The sequence below is a fragment of the Amphibalanus amphitrite genome, unplaced genomic scaffold, assembly GCF_019059575.1.
Source record: "Amphibalanus amphitrite isolate SeventyFive unplaced genomic scaffold, NRLGWU_Aamphi_draft 000759F_arrow, whole genome shotgun sequence".
Taxonomy (NCBI): domain Eukaryota; kingdom Metazoa; phylum Arthropoda; class Thecostraca; order Balanomorpha; family Balanidae; genus Amphibalanus; species Amphibalanus amphitrite.
The window spans coordinates 134,235-152,277 of NW_024882253.1; the positions used below are offsets into that span (position 1 = coordinate 134,235).

At 51.0% G+C, this 18,043-nt stretch overlaps 1 protein-coding gene across 3 annotated transcripts in view; it reads right to left on the reverse strand.

Annotated features, from left to right (window-relative positions):
* The window catches only part of LOC122365724 (glutamate-gated chloride channel-like), a 102,134-nt gene that overhangs the window by 53,526 nt on the left and 30,565 nt on the right, over nt 1-18,043 (reverse strand). The window contains exons 4-6 of one of the 3 annotated variants that reach the window (XM_043337173.1): nt 15,121-15,191; nt 11,122-11,191; nt 10,192-10,345 (exon numbers count right to left, since the gene is read on the reverse strand). In XM_043337173.1, coding sequence (XP_043193108.1) covers nt 10,192-10,345; nt 11,122-11,191; nt 15,121-15,191 — 295 coding nt within the window. Of the gene's footprint in view, nt 1-10,191; nt 10,346-11,121; nt 11,192-15,120; nt 15,192-15,557; nt 15,626-18,043 lie in introns of all 3 variants that reach the window. The other 2 variants (XM_043337174.1, XM_043337175.1) reach the window with 2 other exon arrangements.

Consider the following 18,043-nt stretch of genomic DNA (forward strand, 5'->3'; position numbering starts at 1 on the left):
GACCGGTGGTGCCCCTGGCAGGCCTCTGGTGCCCCTGGCAGGTCTGTGGTGGCTCTGGCAGACCTGTGGTGCTTTTGCTAGGCCGATGGTGCTCCTGACAGGCCTGTGGTGCCCCTGACAGGTCCATGGTGCCCCTGCTAGGCCTGTGGTGCCCCTGGCGGGCCTGTGGTGCCCCTGGCGGGCCTGTGGTGCCCCCGAGCCCCAAGGAGGGGGTCATGACCCATGTGACCCACCCTTGGATCCGCCCCTGCCGCCTGCCAGCCCGCCGGCCGGGCGAGCTCTCTCAGGCAGAGCTCACGCGCCGCCCGCCGGGCGAGCTCTCTCAATCAGAGCTCACGCGCTGCTCGGCGGTTCGGCCCACGGACGGCTCCGTATATATGCGGCATTGTGCTGTCGGCTCGACGAGAAGTCCAGTGACCAGAACGGAACTAATTCCGCCGTATATCTGGCCGAATCCGGCGGGCTCATTTCCCCGGCACCTCATCAGCGGCCGTCGGGCGCTGAGCGGAGTCGTTTGTCATCGGGCGACACACACGCGTCCATACCGCTATCTGCTCCACGACAGAAATCAATTAAAGCCAAACATAACAATGTGATAAATCTTAGAGCGGCGGATGGCAGCCGATAATCAGAAGGAGCGCGGCATATCTAGGTATTGGTCTTATAGGGTAAAGGAATGGTAGAAAAATTACGTTCGGCTTCCTATGAATTGATGGGCTTAGCTCGTACGTAATATCAGTACATAAGCACCGCCCTGCTCTTCGCATTCCAGTTCTTCACAAACTTAGAGCTGGACAAGCACCTAAGCACAGAACATTCTCGCATCACATGAAGCACAGATAATGCTAGAGAAACGCCTACCAAGTAATAGAATGTATCATGTCCTAAGGGAAAACCAACGGTCTATATCCGATTTCTACTTGCTACGCTTCCGACTCAGTCTGGTCAGAAAGATGCACACTTTTCAGTTCACATTTCAGTGAACTCAACGGTCTGAATTGAGCACACCCAGCTCCAGACAATGGAAAACAGCGGTGCTCGGCGCTGCTATGTAGCGTATAACACGAGAGTGCTGCAATGCGCTGAGAAATGAACACGGCCACTAGCAACATGAAACAGGCATGTTGATCGTGAAACGTCAGCGCAATCTCAGCACACGACTCTGCCTTGTCTTGTAAGCTGAAAACTGAGCCGTAAGGAAGCGTGATGCACGGGTCACTGGGCCAGCACTCACTTCAAGGGGTCGGCCACTTTGCACAAAGAGGAACAATGGAGCCGGGTGCGACTGCTCAAGAGGATACGGTGTGAATATTTCCGGATATAGTTTTGAATAGCTCTTCTTCTTTGTCCAATCAGAAAGCCTCATCCTTAATTCCGTCTCCTCATAATTCTTCCTGCATCACGCCTCCTTGCGCTTCTTCCACTAATATCCCATTTACCTTCCCCCGTCGGATCTATTTTTCTCCTTTAACTTCGTCCGACAGATACCGAGACACATTACACAATACACAATTACATATGCCTTCTTACAGCGGACTCCATCTGGTCAGACTCAATAGACCTGACCCTTCCGTGACGCCCACTCTAAACAATACTCAGCTACAATCCCTTACATCAGTTTGTAAAATCCCTACCATTAGACCTTCCTATCCCGTTCTGCAGAGCTAGAGCCTCCATCCAGCCAGTCGGCCCTACTCTCCCTACAATTCCTATCCTCCCTGCGTCAGTCTCCGACTCTGGCCGTCGTTTCGGAGCCCGAAATCGATGCGACGTGTCTCCGGCGGCCGGAAGACCTCGGCGCTTAATGATGCTGTGATTGTTGCCGGCCTAATTTCGGCCACGCCGGAATACCGCCGGAGCTGTGCAGGGCTGCGGCGGGTAGCAAACACGACCAATGTTACCCGGAAAACGGCGTATGCCACCGAGGGTGCCCCGCCGCGGGGAGGGGGTAGCCACGCCTCCGCCACGCGCCGCCGCTGGCAACATGCCCCGTATTCGTCCGCGGCGCTCTTCTTTGGCCATTTTGAGCTGTGATGTACGACCGTCACTTAAGTGATGGAATCTGGGCTTGAATTGAGACGTTAGCATTTAAAAAGCTTACCCCGTCCGCCTTTGGAGAGCAGGCATTTAGAACCGCCCGCAGTGTGGTTAATCGTGTGGAAGAAGATCTTTTCAAAAGGAATATCACAAGGGATAAAGCGTTTGAAAATATGTGAAAATAGAAAAGCAAGCCGGATCGTTTTCCTATCAATCCATTGTAGGGGTATTACAAGGACATGTGTCAACAAAATTCAACAGCATTGGTGGACGGGCAACATCCCACACAAAAATAAGCTTCCTTCTCACAAGTATTCATGAGTCGTAAAATGTCTCAGCAGTAAATAAAGTGACGAGAGCCGCGCAATACAGGGTGGGGCAGAAAGATTTACCTGTTTGTTTTCAGTCCATAACTCAAAAAGTTATGAACGGATTTTGATAAAATTTTGCATGCAGCTTCCCCACTGACTCATGTATCAACATTAGGATCGTTTTTGCATTTCGTAATATTTGTTGGTGAGCTATGGCGAAGATGACTAAGAGAGCCCAAATTGCGTCGCTAAAGTAGGGTGGCCATAGCTCCTGAAGCGTTGCCAAACAGCTCGGTGTTGCCGTAAAAACTGTTTGCAGTGTAATTAAATGACTTAAAAAGACAGGGTTGGTGTCGACGAAGTCCATGCCAGGCAGAATAAGGGATAGCTGCTTCAAAAAGCTGGTTAATATCGTGCACAAGAAGGTGTTTCAAGTTCTAGGCGAAGCATGCGCAAACTGCCAAGGGAACTCGGTGTTTCGCCCAGAACCGCCAGGAGAATCATAAACGACGGCTTGGGCTTTATTTCATACAGGGTGCAACATCGGCACCTAATTTCGGCGGCATCCAGGGAAAAGCAGCTACACAGGACCCAAAAGACATTGGAGGGGATCAGGAGCGCCGGTAACAAGGCAATTCTTTTGGTCCAATGACAACATGTTCATGCTTGAGCGCCAGAGACACTCCCAAAACTCAGAATTTTGGCAGATGGTTCATCCAGCATTGATCCTGCTATTCGCACCATTTTTCGTCGCCAGAAGCGTGCTGGTGTCTTGGTTTGGGCTGCCGTCGCATCCGACGGCTAAAAAGGATCCTTGGTCTTCATCAAGGAGGCTGTGAAAAAGTTAATTTACAGGTTTAAGCCCATCTGCTGGAGGAACATGTTTTGCCTTGGGTCACTCAGTCGTTCTGAGACGAATACGTCTTCGTCCAGGACGGTGCGCCGCCGCAAACGGCCAACATCGCTCAACCGTGGTGGAAGACCCACATGCCTGGGTTCTGGGACAAAGACATTCGGCCATCATCAAGTCCAGACCTGAACCCGATGGACTTCGTAATCTGGACCATCTTGGAGAGGAGGGTGTGTGCAGCAGCACACAGCAGAATCGCCGCCCTGAAGCTGGCCCTTGAGACGGCACCGTCGAATCTTGGCGGGGACACCGTGCGGCGCTCGTGCCCCTCCGCAGAGGAACGTTTCGAGGCAGTGGTGAAGGACAAAGGTGACCATATTGAGTCATAATGCCGTCGCTGAGAAGTGAACATGCTACTGCATATATGTGCCAGAAATCAATTCGATATCTTTGTTCAGGGCCAAAATATTTAAGAAAATCAAGAGGTAAATCTTTCTGCCCCACCCTGTATATGCCGTAACAGCCAGATAGGAATGACTAACATAGCGCCGCCGCCGGCCAATGCCGATGCCCAGCACTCCCTTGAGGGAAGCGCTCCCTGGAAACTATCTCCTGTCGAAACTATCTCCTGACGACCCGATACACGGCGGGACACCGCCGGCGGTCGAGCGGCACCGGTCCGCCAAACGCTGCGCGATCTGCCGCCGCATGGGTCGCCATGTAAATCCGGTCACCAGCCGCCGTCATACAGCCCGCTCGGAACGGCCGCTCGGCCGCTGGCGGGCGGCCGCCGCTTTCTGGGCCGGCCCTATAACGCTCGGCTGCCGAAGGCAAACGGCCGACCCGGACGGCCATGTGCCCCTGTCCGAATGTATCTCCATACACAATGCCGGCGCTGGCGGCGGTTTAGTGTTGCGTTTGGTTTTATCGCGGCCGGGCGGCCGGCTCAGCTGCCGTACCGCGGCCCCGTCCGAGCTGGGGAAGCCGACGCGGCGCGGTGGCGCGGTAGGTGGTGCGGTCTGGGGTTTGTGGCACAGACACGCCGTCTGAGCAGCGACGTTCCACGACCAGCGACCCGACCATGTCATTCGTATCCATGAATTCAAGCCGAGCGGTAAGGCCGTCGCCAACCGTTTGATAAGAATGCAAAACAGCTCAGCTTTGCAGAAACCTTCAACGAAGAACAAATCATTTTGCGGTTGGCTGAACGCTTTTCCGCCATAGCCGGAACTGTTCTGTACTGCGAATAGAATTCTCATCAAAGGACTTTTTGTCAACTTCTCCAAAGTCGCCTGCCTTCGAGTGGCAACCGCTGAGAAAATCAGAGCGCGAGACAGACTGCTGTGCCTCTATGCTCGATGTCAGACCAGCGACGCTATGCCGGTCGGCATTCAGTACAGAGGCGCACTTGTCAGGACAGCTGCCCCAATAGCCGGGGCCATTGGTATTCGCTACACACCTCCGCACGGGCCGGCGATTAGGCAGATCCCGCACCATCAGCGCACGAGCCCGGCCGGGGAGACAGAGGGGCCGACAGCACTGCCCACCGGCAGGAGAACGAGATGGATGGATTTCGCATCTTTTGGGTATTATTTACACCTTCATTCAACAAATTTATAAGTTCATTATTTATATTTGATCGCAAGACAGTCATTAAATTAAAAGAGCAAGATATTTAACAAACTAAAAATAGCGGCCTAGCAATGGCACTTAGAAAAGATTACTCTAGCGCTTTAATTACATAGCATCTTTAGGCGGAATATTTATTCCGGATTTATTCATAACTATGGTCACTATTCTGTAAAAGACTAGAAACGAATCTCTGCTGAAGTTATCACACTTGGGCTCAAACTAAATTTAGCTTTTATTAGCAAAGTTATATGTTGCAGACATCTTCTCTAAAATACGTCCAAGGTCTTCAAGAACTTGGGTAGCATCAACGGCGCAACTAGTAAGTCAATATCAGAGCCGACGATGAGCCACGGCGCGGTGGTGACGGTTCAATAATATTGAATCAAGGAAAATATTCAACGTCACATGTAGGTCGTTCGTTGGAAGAAATGTGAGAAATGACGTCAGTCCATCAAACGAGCACGGCTGTTCACCTGGAAATGAGTGGAATGCAAACGACAGTAATGGATTCCGTCAGGACCGGCACAGGATGAACAGGTGGAAGGATGCCTTCAGTTAAATATTAGAGTTAGCTACACTTCGATAAATAACTTATCGAACGCGCTGAGATGGGATCCGGCAATCAGAAACGACATTACGGATTAAAAATATTCAGTAGCCGACTCCCTTTTCAAGCTTTTGAAACCAGGCTGAAAAAGAGGGTAACCAGCAGAACTGAAGCGACGGAACGACATACAGCATCATTCCTTGGCAAATAAGCTTAGCCTTAAATTTAGATGCCTGCAGTTCGCATTGATCACTATATTTCAGGATGAAGTCAGCGGCACAACAAACGATCTTGGTCTCTGCCAAAATTATGTTCTTCTTTTGGAAATATTGTTTTATTTTTACCAAGGGACGGCCAAAAACATTTGCTCCGAATTACGAGTACATAGATTCAAGTCAACCATCTACCGCTGTGGTCGGACATGTCATCAGGCTCTTTCATTTCGGACCGAGTATCAGTGACAGAATATCCGCCGTCCCCCCGCCCCCCAAAAAAACGTCAAATAAGTGTAAACATGACTTCTATGAGTTATGCAGCTACTATATGCGCTACGTAATGAGCTATGCATCCAGTGAGCAGTGAGAGTAGATTTAAAACAGCGGATGGACGGCAGAACAGGAGAGCGGACTCCGTCCACCGCCTCGAGGAGCGTCTGTCCTGACCGGTCCGCCGGCTCTCGCCTGCGCTCGGCATCAGGTCACGGCCCCTTTCGGCGAACTCCCCGGCCGCTGACGCCGGAGAAGTTGCCCCCAACTCGTCGCTGATCAGAGGCACCAATCAGTGCCCGTTGACAGGCGCCGATCGGCACTCCCGGAACAGCGGCCGCCGACCGGCGCACAGTGGGCGATCCGGCCGGTGTAGCCTCGTGAAACCTATCGACATTCATAACTTCCATGTTTTTGAAGCTAGGACCACAAAATTTAGGAGCAACCTTCTTGAATATCCAATGAGCATATGTTTCAAATAAGGACTATCTCTTTTAGGATTTGTGCTCTGTGGCGAGCTTGCAATTTGCCTTATTGCCGCTCGAATAACGCATGAATACTTTTGAGGGTAGGTCGAAATTTATGACGATATGAGCTGGGTAGGACATTGAAATGGTGTGTACCTCCGTAGAAAATTGCTTCCAAACCAACTTTTTATTCAAACGATTATGCCCTACCAATTTATACATATCATGAAACAGTGTAAATCTCGCCCGGCAAGGCCCCATTTCATAACGTGACCCAAGCAGCGGGTTTGGTTTTTGGTAAATAACTTCGCAAAAAATGGCCGCAGAACCACGATTTTGACATCGTCGTGTTAACCTTGCTCAGGCGCGTCGAATGGTATACTTTTTGTTCAGGTGAGGCCACTGTAAGGTGTTGACCTCGAGTCAAGGTCAGGTCAGAGGTCTTCAAATCACGAAGTTGGTCAAAGGAGGTCATATCGCATATCATTCGATTCGGCAGGTCTTCTGGAGTCCATTGGTGACCTTGTCGACTCTCTAGCTCAATTTGATCGGGAGTTATTGACGAAAAACTCGTATGACCCTAGTGACGTCATAAATGACGTCATGCAAGGTCAACAATGAAAAAATGCAGCATCAGATCTTGCAAGGAGTGCATGAAGTAACGATTCCATGTACTTGAGGCAATTGAATATCATTCCTGGCGCCAAAATAACAGTTTTCATATTTCTCCATTGACTTATAGGTGAGGTCACGTGACCAACCTGACTTTATGTGACATTTAGGAAAAATCTGAGATATAAAAGTTGTAAGACCTCTAAAGGACAATAAGTCCTGCAAATCTCACCTCCCTGTGAAAGTTACTCTGGCACTGAGAGCGTTGAAAGGCTGCGACATCTGAGGATCGTGCAGAGGTTCATTTATGACGTCATAGGTCAGTGACCTGACCTGACTTGAAAGTGCGGTTGGTGTCACAAGATCCAGCGTGCATCAAAGGTCAGGTATGCCAAGTTGCAGCTCTCTATTGCCTGGGTGTTTTGAGCTATCGCGAAAACACCCTTTGGGGCATTTACCACTTGTGCTCAAGTGCACCAAGCCACGGCCAACCCTTAGAAGAAAAAAGTGTCTGGATGCCAGGGCTGCAAGTGGCTGCAAATTTTCACTGGCTCCCCTAATAGATAGTGTCTTAGTGCATGCGATACAGCATTATTTTCAGTTCATCCTCGTAAAACTTTTTTTGCTGGGCTTGGTTAATTCAGTGAACGTAATGTTCAGTGGTAGAAAAAAATATAAAAAGTTAAACTAATTATAAGACATTTTGAACTGATTTTGTCTAATTGCTTTCTATGGCGGAATCTCTAAACATCTAAATTTCACTTTCCATGCAAAATGGATGCTCAGCACCTAGCAATTTCATCGTTCCGCAAAATATTCAAAGAGCGTAAAAATCGGCTGTGATTATCCTCACTATGAAGTGTTACGGAACGCTGTCTTTAACGATACTTTTGTCTACGAAAAAATGTCTCCTGAGCCATGCAAATGCACTAATCGTAATCTTTGATGAATTTTCTGTCGACTAGTATGCGTTGTTTTCCAATTTTCGGAAAAAAGTGTCTTTGAGGTTTCGCGAGGCTAGACCGGCCCGATCGCCTACCGTGCGGCGGCGAGAGGCGGCCGACGCCGCACACGGAACTCGCAGAGTTATTTATTAGTTCCACGATCGTTCCTGGTTCTCTATCAATTACAAAAATAGATATTCCTCAAGTCGATGTTTGTCGCTCAGTAGTGAAAACTTGCGGCAATACGTAAATGACATTTAGAAGATGAAAATGATTATGTGTGTATGATGTAATTAAAAGCGCAATACATACAAATTCTACTGACGTGTTTCGATAAATGACATGTAATGAGGTCACCGAACAATCCTTTAGCCTTCAGAATAGCTTGGAGCACGATAATACACATCAAATGCATAAAGTCTTTATATTTATTATTGGCCCGTTCAACAGGAATACTCCAATTCACTGGCACAAACAGGAAGTGTGTCAGTCGCGGGATAAGCTGACAATCGCAGCAGCTACTCAATAAAGGGAGCGTTCCGAACTCAGCAGCAAGCCCCGCGGACAATGTGACCAATGGAGAGGAACGCGGCACAATGGAAACTCAGCGCGCCGTTACCGCACAAAGTTAGCCGGCCAAACTATAGCTGCACGGCCTCCAAAGGCGCCAATCTATTAGCGGATTCTGCTATCTGTGACCCTGCCAGAGAACCATAAAGTTACGTAATGAGCAGTTCACCAAACTACTCGCTTGTGAAGGTTTCCGATAGTTGCGTAACATGGCACTAGGCTAAATCGTCTGGGGAGATAACGCATTCATTTACCCACTAACGCTGATAACCGAACCAGATCAATTCAACAAGTGAGCTCATTCGAAGACGGCAATGGGTACCGCTATTGGAGACTTTTCTTTGCGAAGTTTTGGTTCACAAAACAAGATCTCAAAACATACCGACGGCGGAAGCTGTGTATTGCGTGACTTATACCACACTCTTTGAACGGTTGTCTATGAGCATTACAAGTCCGTGATAGGTTGGTTTAAATATCACGATGTGATGATAAGTGGGCAGGTGAGCAATAAAATAGCACCTTTGGTGGATAGCAACCATCAACGTGAGCCATGCCCGATCCCTTATTATCACTTCAATTAAATCACTATCATCTTTCTTAGGAATCGACTTCGCGCCGCAGAAGGGCTAAGTCTTGGCTTGGAGGGCCCTCAATCACAAACGAACCTCGGAGCATCACGCGAAGGTCCCCGTGACCTGTCGCACTCGCGTGATTCGCCGGAATTGTCGGCACTCTGTCTGGCGGAGAGTCGTGTGTAACAGCAAAGAACGTCTGTGTGTTTTCAGAAAACTGAGAGAGCATGTCCGGTTCCACATCGCGCCTTACAGCCCCGGACGGCGCCCAGGGAGCGAGAACGCGATCAGTTCCGCATACATCGCTTCTGATGACGACACCCGACGGAAATTTCCTTTGCATGCCACCCATATCCGATTTGAGCCCCGAGTCAAATGCATGCATAGGCTCGTTGGTCATGAGTAGGGCGTGCGATGCTACAAGCAAATCACATCATTTAGCCGGCGATGCCTCGATACGAGACCGGCCGCCCTGAATAGACGCCATCCCATTGTAGGCCCAGATGGATGCTCCCATTCCAACTCGGATGACAAACGCCAATGGGGGGCCGACGGGAACTAAAGGCGTCGAAACAATGCCCGGATTATTTATGAGTCTCATATCGTTGGCGTCACCTCATCCGCTGTCCGTATTGTACCAGCCGCCCGGGGCACACGCGTCTCGCGGTGTCCGCCGCGCCGGGTGACCGTTACCCTGACGAGGGAGTGTTACAGCGCGGCGCGCGGTCCGATCGCTCGACAGGGTCACAAAGATGGCCGCTGCCACAAACAGCCAGCCGTTATGCCGAGGCGGTGCGATAAAGGCAGCGCGTGCCATTTAACTGTGACTATAATACAGCCGCCACCATCCGGAGAGCCATGACCTCAAAATTATGGCACCTATTTGGAAAACCATGATTGTGACCAGCGTTCGGACCTCTAACTACTTAGTAAGGGTACTCGAGGTGCGAGCATATGAAGAGTCAAACATTGCCTGAATAGAGGTTTTCCTATGGCGACTAAAAGAGGTACTTGGCGACGTCTTGGCGGAGTAATATCTCCGCAGCTTGCAAGACTCTCAACGATGCCTCATGCTTATTCATACAACACGCGTGGATATTACGCCCCTTAACCTGAAGCACAAGAACCGTTGTTTCCACCGATAGACCACCTGGCCCGACCTACCTGACACTGTAGAGCACACCCCCGTCGGCGAATATCCGGATATACATGTTGGGCATGGTGATCTCGTGCAGGTGGCCTGTCTTCTCGTTCTTGAAGAACAGGTCGGGCATCCAGATTCGGCGCGGGTCGGTCAGTGTTAGGTAGTTGACTCGACCTGGGGAGGGAGACCCAGAGGCGGCGTCAGACCCCATCGCGGTGGTGTTCGAACATCACACATATCAGGGGATGGAAAACTAGGAACTCTTATCGACGTTCGAGTCAGGGGCAAAGCTCTAAGCAAAACAGTTTTGTACAGAACAACCCCAATCAAATAAATGTGCAATAATCATCAGATTAATAATCTAAAAAGGAATACAACTTATAACAAGTATCCGGTAGACATATAATCACAAGTAATTTCGTCTTGCTCAAACAATGTTCCTAGTCTCCTTTTGCCTGAGTTCAATGATAATTTAGATTGGTCTTCCATTGGTCTAGCAAATGCATTCCATCAGCATTCAGCAGAAGTCTCCAATGCCAATAGAGTAAGACCCTGACATGCCACTGGCCTGTGCTGTATTGTGTAATTGGTGGTTTTGGCAGTGCCGGGGTGTTGGTGGCGGTGAGGTTGACGTTGGTTGAGGGTGACATTGACGGGCCCGTGGTAGACCACCATCAGTCAGCGTCACCTGTCCCTCCCGGAACCTGTGCTGACGCTGGACGCAGGTCGACCGCAGTCGATAGCAATTCGTCGCTCAACCACAGTGTTTGCGCCATCCGGAGCGACCGAACACGGCGGCGGCAAAACGCCGACCGCCATCAGACCAACAGACCATTAGGCCACCAGACCAGCAAACCATGGTAGACCATCACACCAGCAGACTAAGACAGGCATCCCGACCGGTGACCAGTGTCAGGGGCACGGAAGACAGGCCATATTCAGCCACTCACCTCCCATGTCGTCGAACTTGAGCCGTTCGTCGTTCCACTTCTCTCGGAACAGCAGCTGTACGCTGTACTCCTGTAACGGTGGAACGGAGGTGAGCGGAGGGCTAGGTTTTCACTGTGGGGAGTGACACAGGCACGCACGGCATATAAGTGCCAGGAGGCGAGTGGAGCGAGATCGGTATGGCCAAACTCTTCACCGTTCAACTTATATCGAAAGTGATAGCATAACCCTCGCCCTGGCAGGGCATTTTTCATAACACGGCCTGGCAGGGGGGGGGGGGTCGATGCGACCCCCCCTCGCGATTGGCTCCTATGGCACCTAGAAACACCACATTTGGTAGGTAGGTGGGCCCCCTGGAGTTCTCGCCCCTGTGCAAATTTGGTTGCTCTAGGTCAATATTTAGGGGGGTTTTTGGGGGTATAAATGTAAAAATTTCGCTAAAAACAGGTCAAAAGTTTTTCGCTTATAACTTTTGATCTAATTAAGATAGAGCAAAAAAAAAGCACCAGTGAACTCAGCACGTCAAGGCGCGTCGAATGATATACTTTTTAGCTTGCTTAAGTGTACTTAAAGTTTTTCTTAAATTTTAAGTAAACTTAAATTAATAAATTAAGTTAAAGTTAACCAAATTGCATCATATCGCATATCATTCGATTCGGCTGATCACCAGGAACACAATGATACCATTTTTTAAGCTCTAGCAGCATTATGTGCCAAGTTATTGGCAAAAACGTCATTTGACCTCAGTTGACCTCATTTGACCTGACCCATGGATAAGTACACCACACAAAGAAGCACCAAGTGACCTGCTGTTAAGTACTGTGGTTTCAAAGCACAAAAGTGATAGAACGAAGCGGATATCTCCAGTATTTTCCGAATTTAGTATTTTCCCATAGGCTTAACATTACGACGTAATGACCTCTAACTGACCTCAGGTCAGTGACCTCAAAAAACCCGAACTATATGTTATACAACTCGGTGAACTTAGCACATCCTGAAAGTTTGAAGGAAATCAGTGCAAAACTGTGAGTTGGACAGGTGCAAAAAGAAAATTGAAATTTGACCATGACCTTGTACCGGTTTTTCTGACCTGGTGACCTGACCCAAGGTCACCCGGACCTGAAATTTTCAGGTCATATGTAAAAAGGTTGCCCCATAGGCTGTGCCAAAGTTTTTACGCTATCTTCGAAAAACCTTAGGGGGGGGTCGCATCGACCCCCCCTCCCCTGCCAGGGCGAGGGATAATTGGAATAAGTTTTTTTTCGATTATCATACAAATAAGTAATTCATTTTCTTCGTAGCTGAGTTTCACTTTGCTCCAAGTGACGACGGGGAATGAATGGTCGAGCTGTCAGCGATATTTTACACTTGACATTTGGCGAAGTTCAACTGTGTTCTACCTGCAATAGCAATGACACTGTGAGATGTTCTTGCCCAAGTGATAAATGAAATGAGCATTTACTGATTGAAAAATGCAGCTTATATTGATTAGTTAGACGAAACAGCAAATGGCAGTTAGCATGACTGTCAATAAATCTAGTTGTTATTATTGATACGTTCGTTCCTATAAAAGAAGCAGAAATGTTCGAAGCGATATCGCGTTACAAGCATGTGATATCTACATAGAGTGAAATAAGCAATGTCAAAAGAGAACCAATATAGAGGTCAGTATACATTCCAACGTGCTCCAATGCCCATCGACACGCATTATACGAGCAACAGCCTCCACATGTCCAATGACACATGCACGTCATTCTTTTTTCTCATGCACAGCTTTGCACCCAAGTGGTCACGTGCACACAAGTTCCCACTCTGGAACACCGGAAAAGCCGCGGGTATCGGTTTGTTCACGAGATTGAGAGCAAAGGGTTAAGTGTTGATGGCTCGGGCTTCTTTCCGGGAGCACCGGCTCGACACTGAAAGTCGAGCTCTGCTCCGTCGCGTCGGGGGGGGGGGAGGGGATGATGGGGTCGGTGGTCACCTCGCAGCCTACAGGTATTTCAGACTTGGTAACCCATCTCTGCCGGTTTTCTCAAGCGTGTTTCTTTTTTCCAACCAAAGGAAGGCGCTATACCCGAAGATGCTTCTTGGTAAACAAACCAAACAAAAACAAACATAACCTAACCTCACCTGACCTAACCTACAACCTACAAACCTACAACCTACAACCTAACCTACAACCTAACCTACAGACCTACAACCTACAAACCTACAAACCTACAACCTACAAACCTACAACCTAACCTACAACGCGCCAAAAAGTTCGGCCGGCGGCGGGGATCGAACCCTAGTTATTAGATCACGAGGCGAGTGTGCTCACCGCTATACCACGCAGCCAGCTGGCCGATGAGAGGTGTAAGTCACTTTTCAATGACGCAATGGGATATTCTCCGTATAGCGCCTTCCTTTGGGTGGAAAAAAGAATTACGCTTTTCTCAAGGCCCACACTGCAGGCCACCATCGGTTACAGGGCTGAGAACTGTCCGACTGTCTCGACCGACCGATGTGTTAGAGAAACTCTGCAGGCCAATGGTGAGACACGATGGTATTCGCCGGCTGTAAATTCTACCCCGATTCCTACGTGTCGTGCGGCCACTGACCCATTTCCCCTGAATCCTTTCCGCGCTAAAACCAAGTGCGTCTCTCCCGGCCATCTCTTATTCACTCGGTAAGACGAAAACAGGGCTTTATTCGGGTCTCGGTCTGGGCGGGCGCTATCTGCTCCCTGGGCGCGCGGTATAATCCGGCCGTCAGCTGGGGCTCGCTCGCGCCGCTGGCGGCCGGCCGGCGCGTCCGCCACCGGGGCCAGTGTTCATTTAATAACTGGCGGCAGCAGTAAACAGCGCGCGCCACCGTCGCCCGCCTCAGACGCCGCCCGGGAGACGGCTGAGGTCGATGAGTGCCGTCGCGGGAGCGTCGCCTCGCGTCCGGCTTGCGTTGCCGGCCGGCGCTGTTTACGATGTCGGCGCGGCGGTGCGCGCTGCGCCCGTGCCCTGGGGAGCGGGACAGCGGCGGCCGAGGCGCCGCGCCGTCTGACGGACGGCCGCCTGCCGCCGCTCCGGGCGGCCCGACTGTCGGCGGCGGTCACTGTCGAACCGGACTGACGCCAGCCGCGGACCGCAGCCGTCGGACCGCACCATCACTCTCCCGGCGGGACTTCGAGGAGCAAAACGAGCCCGGACGCCCATCGCTGATTGATGACTGCCGATGTGCTTCTGGGAAGCAGCGCCGTCGACTGCCCCAGTTCCCGATCATCCCCGAAAATGGAACTAGGTTAGCACTAGCACTAAGTTAGCGCACTAGATTAGCAAGAATTTTTATTTCACCGCTTGCATCCCAACCAGACCCGCTGGGATTAGCTATAGCCACTCTGACCCACTAAGATTGGCTGCATCCCGTTCTGACCCGCTGGGACCGGCTGTGTCCGCTATGGACATCAGCAACGAACATTCTGGCCAGCGGAGCGTCATTGGGCAGCGGCCGATATCACAACCAGGCGACGACAGCAGCCGAACACCAACGAAACGGCGAAACACAGGTGAAACACAACAGGGGTGCCCAGAAACGGAACGGTGGCGACGAGACAGACCCGGAGGGGAAGAAAAACGGAACGAGAAACATGAAGGAAAGAGACAGAAAAGCAGAGGGGAGAAAGAGAGCGAGAGCGACAGCGGTCGAGAAGAAATGAAGGTGACCCACATCGGCGATGACGAATGGACAGAAGTGGAAGAGGCATCGACCGATTCCGGTCCCAGCGGGCCAATCGCCGCCGGCGCCGCCAGCTGTCTCGGCCGGCGGCGGCTCCCACGCCGCGCGCGTCGATGCAAATCCTATTTCCCCGGTCAATCAAGCAGCAGCGCCACTAAAACAACAGAGAGGCCGGCGCGCCGGTGCGCTAGCCGCATGCGCATGCCACGGCGCCGAGCGGCAGCGGCCAGCCGGCAGGTCGAGCAGCGCCCGCCGCCGGCCGGCCGCCGACCGCCGGCCTACACCAAACTCACCATGCTGTAGTCATCTATTTTACTGATCGACCTGATGAGGAGGTTCACGGACACATGTGTGGGTTGGTCCACTGGCGCAAACAGACACGGGGGTAGGTCAGTGGGCGGCTCCGGCGGCACTATCCCGCCCCACTGTTCACTGACTGCTGCGTATGTACAGATGCTGGACGACGGGCCGACGGGGCGGGCGGTGGGCGGTGGGCGGGCAGCGCGGGCGGCAGGCGGCGGGTGGGGAGCTCAGAGCTAGTAACCAGCAGCGCCGGCCGGACGGAGGGCCGCATGCCACCTGGAGTGCCGCGCCGGCCGGCCGACGGCGGCGGCAGCGTCCACTGCCCCCAGCGCGCCGGCCGGCCGGCAGCGACGGCCGCGAGTGCGGCAGGTGCGGATCATTCCATGCCGAACGCTAGCGCTAGAGAGCATGATCCGAGAGCACTTACCATCGTGACATCGTCAATGCGAGCAATGCTACGGATCATCAAATTTATGGCCACTACGGTCGGTCCGTCTAGGCGGGAGAACGGGGACCGGAATTAGCTGAGGCTGGCGCCGTGTAACGCCATCCAGACACACACACACCAACACACGCAGACACTGTGACGCCGGCAGATCGGTGTCAGTGTACACCGGGACCCGCCCCGGCCAGGTCAGGTCACCGGGGTCGGATCAGCGCAAACAGTGTCAGTGAGGCGACGTGCACGCGCAGACTCGGCCCAGCGAGAGCCGGCCGGCGTCCTCCCAACACTCCCGAACACGCAGACAGACATACAGACAGAGAGACGGCCCGCGGGCGGCGGCGAGACGGGGCTCTCCCGTGACAGGCGCAGCGCGTCCACACCGATACCAGCACCGTCGGCGCTAAGCTCTAGCCAAAACAAGCGCCGCTGGCAAACGGTGCGCAACTCCGGTCGGCAAGACTGGCGCAGGGTTAGCCACATCGAGGGGTCGCGGGGGAACCACACACACACACACAGCCGGGCAGCGCGCCGGCGGCCTCTGCGGGTCTCCGGGTTGCGCGGACACTGACACACAGCTGCCGCCTCGCCCGCCGCTGGGCCGCCGCCTGAGCTCGGGTCCGACTGGGGTAGGGGGCCCACCACCGCGGGGCACACAACACACAGCACACACGCACACACTAATGGAGGCCACTAGCACTGCCCCACCGCGTAATTAATCCCCACAGCCCCAGGTTAGTCCCATATACAACACCCACACTGCCGGAGCGTGGGTCAGGTCAGCTGGGTGGGATCTGGTGGGAAACACTCGTCACACAGGGGGCTTGTGGCTGAGAGGACGGTCGGCGCCACCGCAAACGGACCGGTAACCTGTGGATACGACTCTGAAACTGACCACGGGACACCAGACTGTCAGCCACAAGCTGTTGAAACGCACAGGTCACAGACGATACATGTCATAGTCAGGGGAAGGAGGCCCAATTTTGGGCCGAATAACGCAAAATTGGGTAGAGCTTAGCAAAGGGTGGTTTCTGGGACAAAAATGACCGCTGAACCCGAATCTGACCGGTGCGCACCTCTAACTAATGTTGCACCACTTCCAGAGCACGTGCAACTGCGTGGATCTTCTTTTTTGAAGGATGGTACCCTTTTTATATATTTTAAAATAAAATTAGTCGTGTAGTTGTGTTGTATTCCAAAACTTTAATATTATTGTCAAAATTCATTGCATAAATGAAAATCCTAGTTAACGCATATCGCAGACAATCTATGACGTCACTGTGACGTCATTTATTCGTAAACTGACGGGAAAATGAGGTGTGACAACAAAACATTTAACTTTATTCACAGGATACGCTCATTGGCGGGTTCAAAATGCATTGAGCATGCTCAGAAAATATCTCCCCGTTGCAAAAAGTAAAAATCGTCTGGATGGAGGTGCCATTTTGGCCTACAGGGGGCGAAAACCGCGGAGTGTGCGTCTTTACCCCAAATAGTTTTTGTGCAATAACTTTTGATACAATGCTTGCATTTCGTCCATTTTACCATCGTTGTGATTCTCTCACCGAGACGCATCGAATAGTATGCATATTGGCTTCGATTGGTTAAGATTACATTTTACCACAGTTCATGAGCTCAGGTTGATTATCACGCTAGTGAAGGTTATGACCTGAGGCCTCTTGCACCAAACTACCTACCTAGGTAAATTCCGATTTTACCTAAATTCTCTTGCACCAAACTACCTACCAAAAAACGCTACCGTGAAAATTTACCTAGAAATTCTACCGAGCGGCATCGGAACTTACCAGTTGTTAAAGTCCGACCGGCTGTTTTCCTCTTGCACCGAAAGCCGGAAAGAAGTACTCGCGGAGGAATTTTTGACGATTTGACGGTAAATCGGGCTTCCAAAATAACTAGCAAAACCTTAGGTAAAATGATTCAATTAGTGACAATAGGCACAATTCATGATAGTCCACGGGTACTTTTATGTAAATTAGGCATTACAAAATGTTTAGACAATGATAAATCAATGTTTTATGAGTGAATAATAATATAATTGACCAAATGCTCCATGGGTTCACAGAGGTGCTTCTCCGTACCAAGGCGATAAACTTCCGTAGCAGAACAGCCAGGTTGAAGACTCACTCGTTGCCATGGAAACGAAGCTTATTTGTTCAAGTAATTTAATATCAAAATAACTTCTATCGGTATTTACGTAAATGAAAAATGATTTCATAATACCAAAATGTATATTAACCCGCGCCCTGCTGGGGGGGGGGGGTGTTTGAACACCCCCCCTTGTGGTTTTTCGCGAATATCTCAAAAACGGCGGCGCGGAGCGCCGCCGTTTTTGGTACACCTTATAATACATCAATTCTACACATGTTGTGAAAATTTCAGACCAAGGTCATTCAAGGTCAGGTCACCAGGTCACTTGAAGTGACCTCACCTCATAAAAAATTTCAATGTCT